The sequence below is a fragment of the Achroia grisella genome, unplaced genomic scaffold (assembly GCF_030625045.1).
Source record: "Achroia grisella isolate CSIRO2021 unplaced genomic scaffold, CSIRO_AGI_Agris_v1 utg507, whole genome shotgun sequence".
NCBI lineage: Eukaryota > Metazoa > Arthropoda > Insecta > Lepidoptera > Pyralidae > Achroia > Achroia grisella.
Genome location: NW_026712901.1, coordinates 27,306 through 33,334, shown reverse-complemented (window position 1 = coordinate 33,334; position 6,029 = coordinate 27,306). Strand labels below are relative to the sequence as shown.

The following is a 6,029-nucleotide window of genomic DNA, read 5'->3' as shown; positions in this document are numbered from 1 at the left end:
ATCTGCTGAAACTGTCGTTTTCGCATCTTTCCCGTGGTAATTTCTGGTATCCATTTATAATTTTGTCTTTATATAAGAACAGCTACTCGCCCCGGCTTCGCACGGGTGTATATGTAATATATATATAAACCTTCCTATTGAATCACTCTATCTATTAAAAATACCGCTTCAAAATCCGTTGCGTAGTTTTAAAGATTTAAGCTTACATAGGGACAGACAGCGACAGCGACTTTGTTTTAAATATGTAATTATGTAAGTTATTTTATTGTAATTTCTTTGCTTCTATTGGATGTTCATTATAATCTCTGAAGTCTTGGAACCGTCAACTTATCTCTAATAGATCTTAACGTCGCCAGTTTCGCTGGAGAACTCGGTACTAGCTGTTCCTGTTCTGGTCTCCTGATTGGCCTGGAAGGTGGTAGACAAGTTCTTGGCACATTGGTTATGTGTGGGTGGGACTTGACGTGTTTACGTAGAGATGAGGGGTCTGTATAGCGTTTTCCGCATCCAGCAGCACCACAAGCATACGGCCTCTGGGGAAGAAGTAAAAGGTGAAAATTTCAAATAATATGGCACACATAATAAACTGTATTAACTCAAAGAATACTAATATTTCAAATTCTCATACATAGCTATAAAAATAAAATGCAAATATTATTACAAAATAATATCACAGATAAGTCGCCAAATTATTAGTGCGTTTATGCTGTCATTGCAAAAGGAGAAGACAAAAAAATAGTAAAGTGAAACTATTTTAAAAATAAAAACGAACTGGCTGAAATAATAAAGATACTGATACTACATAAAGAATCAAGATGTAATTGGTACGTACAGCATTAAAATGCGTCCTTTGATGCTTGGCTCGATCTGAAGAGTTTGAGAAAGCCTTCCTGCAGTGAGGAGCTGGACATGCGTACGGACGCTCCCCTGTGTGCGATCTCACGTGGATCTTTAAGTTTTCTAATCGCGAAAACGCTTTACCGCAACCTGGATGCTGGAATAAAATGCAAATTGTTAGTACAATTTTATTCAAATTAGAAAAGACAATTTCTAACACTATTAAATCAATATCAAACTTTAATTCAGTTGTTAATAGTAGGTGACAAACTGAATAGCTTCAGTCTCATTGTTATTAGTGGTAGAATGCTATTGGAAGTGGAATTCAGCTTACTAACTGATTATTTAGATGCACACGACTTCGTACACATAATCTACCTTGGTTGAAATTTTAGTAAAAAATCTTGAAACTTTGTTAACTTGGTAAAAAAATTGAATTAGAATTTTTTTATGAATAGTATGAAGAGATTTAATAGGGATATAATAAATCGAACTAATTTCGCACCAAAACAGTACGATGATGATAAATGCAGATTATTAACAAATTAATAATCTTAGATGAAGACTTACGTGACATCTATTAGGCTTGTGTCCAGAGTGTACCCGCATATGTATTAGTAGTTTGTATCTAGCGTTGAACGGTCTACGTGAACGAGCACAATCACGCCATAGGCAGCTGAACTCATCGCCTAGAAAAAATAATTTAAAGGTTTATAAAACGATATGCATGATCTATAGTATAAATTCTGTACGGTAGGTATATTGTAAAAAAAAGCTTAGATGTTGTTAGATTTTTTCATACAAGTTCGCAAGATAAACATCAACTGGCAAAATTTGTAATATTAGTGTGGAGTGTAATATTACTTCACATGAGACTAAATAATTGCTAAATAATAACTTCCTTAAATCAATATCATATAAAATCATCAATATAAAATTACTTAATAAATAAACTACTGTCTTTACCTTTATAGGTGTTGACATGGGCCCTTTCAATATGTTCGACTAATGTGCTCTGGTTAGGATATCTTTCAAAACATTGCTCCCATAAACAAATCCTTTCACCTGAAATAACATAGTATCAACATTAATAAATATGAAAAGTGAAAAGATAATTAAAGTTAGTAGTACTTTCATTAGCCTGTGTATACCTTGATTTTTTTCCTTGTCTGATTTTTTATCGTTTTGATAATTATTTCTATTATTATCATTACTAGTTTCATTATCTGTTTCTAGTATTAAGCCAAAATCATCCAAGTTAATGAATAAATCTTCTTCATCGAATGTTTCTGAGTGTCCGTCATGATCGTAGTAACTTGTACTGTGAACGTCACTTTCTATAGATTCGGAAACTGAGAGTTTTCTTTCATTTCTATCGAAATTAAATTCTGTGCAACTCGTCGGAGTATCAGGCAAAATATATTTTTTATCAGTTCCTAAATTATAAAGAATATTATTGGGATAACTGTAATGCTCTATACTGTTGACCAATGGCAAGTCGGCGTTTGAAATTATTGTATTATTGATTTGATTATCAAAATTCTCTAAATCATTAGATCCTTCTACATTATAATGACAATATCTTTTAGAAAACGCTGTTTCGATGGGTGGTAATAAATTATTTTTATCGTTAGCTATTGAAGTAAAATAATCTTCATTAAAAGCTTCAGGAGTGAGAGGACAAGTTTCATTTTCTTCCCTGCACAATTCATCTATTAACGATTCGTCATCAATGTAATCATTATTGATATCATAATTATTTTTTTCAATCTCTTTGTTATTATTATATGTACTATTCTTTTCCTCGAATTCAATACTGTCAAGATCTAGTAAAACTTCTTTAATATTTTGATCGTTAATATTACTTTCAATAACTTTGTCTATAGCTTCAAATCCTGTTGTATTATCTATTCCATTATCCCAACCATGTAGTACTTCAAAATCGAAACTTTCCTCTGCGCCATATTTAAAATTGTCTTTACATTTTTTATTACCGTTCTCTAATTCCAAGTTGAATTGTGACATATAGTAAGCATGTAGATCTGTGACATTATCATTCCTCTCTTGAAACAGTTCGTCTTCATCATAACAAGGCATGATATCGTACTCAGTCATATTCGCAAGTTCATTTACCTACAAAAGTTCAGTAATCTCTAGCTTAGGTGCTTGTAATTGACATGTGGTGTTTGCTCAGCTTCCCGCATATGGTTTTGCTATTGCTATTATTATAAAAATAAACTTTCTCTGCGCCTCATCACGCGTGGCGCGGCCATCTGCGAATTATAAATTTAATCGGTTTTTTTATTCTTATTATTTCTCGAGACACGTGTTACAACTTGTTGCTACCTTATGTCCGTTATAGAGTCGCTGTTTTTTTTCGATCATTTATTTGGATGTTATGCGGATATAAATAAATCGGATGTATTTTTTATATAAAATTATTATTTTGTTTTTTTTTTCTGAGAAATGATTCATTTTCAATATTATTTTTAAATTAACAATGCAAAAGTAAAAAATTAAACTGTGTACTATTGTATTGAAGCGAATACAACTTCAATATTCTGTAATTGTTACAGAATACTTAAGTTATTAAACTAACTAAAAAAATTAACTTTGTATTATCGTAGTTTAATTTTGAACTCTTGTATTGTTTATTAAAAAATAATATTAATCAAATAATTAATATTAAAAAAGACAACAAGGAATATAATAGTTATTTTTCCGAACGTAATAATAGAAGGAACAAAATATATTATATGTAAATAAAAATAAAAGCATAGAATAAAACATGTCTCAGTAGGGATCTATAAGGTATTATGCTATTGCGTATCTGTTAATATAAATATAATAAATAACATTAGAATGTATATAGTTAAGTAATTGTTTTAATATATAAATCTGTTGACAATTAGGTGTAAGTTTATATTATATTAATGTATTAAATAAAAAAATAATGTATAAGTGCTACAAATTATCAGTATAACAAAATCAGGCATGTATTTTGAACAAACAAGTAGTTACTATAACATTTGAACGCTTCATGTTACTGAATATAAATATATGATGTAATTAAATCTTAGTTTCAGTAAGCATTGTATTAAATTAATAGTCTTATATACCACCACTATCTTCTTTTCGCCTACCCCGCAAGAACATGGCGTGATGATCAATAAATTTTTAATGATTTTATTTTATTGACACTTATTACGTCTAAAATCATGAGTATCCCATTGGTTATTATATTTTCTTTTAAAATACATCGGTGGGAAATAAACATACCGCGCATCTGATTGTAAACGGTAACTGTAGCCTATGAACGTTTGAAACTTGTGGTGTCACGAAAATATAAAATAAATAATATAGAAATAAACTAATGGATACTAAAAACTTTCTGAATTTTACTTAATGAGTCACTGTAGAATCAATCTCAAATCAGTGCAGTAGTTCAGATCGCGGTACAAAATCCGCTCTCTATTTCTCTCCCTCTTTATAATATTAGTATAAATAATAATATATACAAAACAAACATTACATTTATAAATAAAATAGATAAAACAAACAACAAATTTATATAAATAAAATAAAATAACATACCTATTTATTTCTCACTGTCTAATAAATTCTTCGCAAATTATGCAACGACAGAATCACTTAAAAACGTAACATTTAAAAAATGGCGCGAACTGTATGGATAAACTTTTTAACAAATTTAAACACAACTTAACAGATTAGTGTCTCAATAAGGAATAACACGGACACGGGTGCCCAACACGTCCCGGTATGGCGAAAAAAAAACCTTACTCCAACTCTTACACATGTGTATCTTGAGACAATAATAAATTTACAACTCAAAATAGTCCTTTCAAAGGGTTACAACCTTATTTCTATATGCATAAGATTGAAAATATATAAAAATATGATATTACGACATTCAATACGGTTGATTCTCTATTGGCGCCGTACATTATCCTTTTAAATAAGTTTTTATTGAATCATTCTGTCATTTTAATTTTTCTGAGCGAGACATAAATGTGTACTACGATTTAATAGAGTTCTCTCTAGAATGTCAAGAATTGACAAAAAAAATAATTATTACGGCATATGAGAAACTTAAACTAGTTAATGTACTTGTGGACGATAGAAAGAGTGGACTGTGTGCGAGATTAATTAAACAATGGATAAAAAATAGTCAATACTATAACATATACCATACCGTAATGAAAATACATAAACAATATATTAAAGAAGACATGTATAATTACAATAAGGTAGTAAATAATAATTATAAAATAATGGTAGGAACAGTAAAACGTTTGCAACAGTCCTGTGAAAAAAGAAACAATTTGCTCAACTAACAATACTATATAGCCGGACCTAAAAGAACTAAATGAACACAATTTGTATGAAAGTTTAATATTTCTATTCTGCTTCTTCGATGAGTTGTTCAATTTCATATAAACAGAGAGATGAACTTCTTAACATTGCTTGGATTTACCGTACGTGTGCCGGCTCCATTGTGTGGAACAGAGGGAAACTCCGAGCACTTCCCGGGACTTGTGATCTGGGTAAAGGTTTAAGTATAGGGCCCTTTTATCAATACGTCAATACACACAGCTCGTGTTACTCTCCCTGTCCAACCAAATCTGGTAGGAGCCTGCTAGTGCAGCTTTAGATACTTTAGCTTTAGTATAAAACTTATAGCAGCTTTAGACAAGCGAAGATCTTTTAGAAGATTGTATAGAAATTTCGCTAGTATACCTCTCTCTCCCACTTCGACCGCATATAAATTAACCACATAGGCATTTTAGTAAATTCCTTTATTAGTATATAACATATATACTCGCGCATCTTCGTCTGCATCAAACTTATTTGATATTTATCATTATATTCTGCTTAATTTACATTTTTTTAAATATTACCCGGAATTCTTCTCACTGTATAGACATACAGGGAAAATCCAGGATTGCCGAAGACCAGGTAAACGCTGTATTTCGTGATTGGAAAACCTCAGGCAGTGTTTTAGGAGCACCAGGACCGCCGTGGACAAAATAAAAATCACCGTAATGATTACCAACCCGATAAAAGATGGAACCTACAGATAAATCCGTCCATCCAAACTCACAAACTCCCTTGTTTTTAATATTAGAACAGATAACATAATCACCAAAAATAACTTTTGTGACAATTTTTGA

The 6,029-nt window shown here is 30.9% G+C and overlaps 1 protein-coding gene across 1 annotated transcript; it reads right to left on the bottom strand.

Annotated features, from left to right (window-relative positions):
• Positions 1-4,582, bottom strand: LOC131846228 (transcriptional activator GLI3-like). Its single transcript, XM_059195481.1, has 6 exons — positions 4,432-4,582; positions 1,989-3,110; positions 1,804-1,902; positions 1,408-1,526; positions 833-994; positions 1-533 (listed from the first exon to the last, which is right to left on the bottom strand). The coding sequence occupies exons 2-6, from the start codon at positions 2,950-2,952 to the stop codon at positions 297-299; spliced, it is 1,581 nt and encodes a 526-aa protein (XP_059051464.1). The 5' UTR covers positions 2,953-3,110; positions 4,432-4,582; the 3' UTR covers positions 1-296.
• Between the last annotated feature and the right edge of the window lie 1,447 nt (positions 4,583-6,029).

Coding starts and splice junctions, on each gene's coding strand:
- LOC131846228 (XM_059195481.1), bottom strand. CDS start 2,952: ATGACTGAGTACGATATCATGCCTTGTTATGATGAAGACGAACTGTTT. Junction 1,527..1,803: donor CCATGTCAACACCTATAAAG/GTAAAGACAGTA, acceptor TATTTTTTCTAG/GCGATGAGTTCAGCTGCCTA. Junction 534..832: donor AAAGGACGCATTTTAATGCT/GTACGTACCAAT, acceptor CTTCTTCCCCAG/AGGCCGTATGCTTGTGGTGC.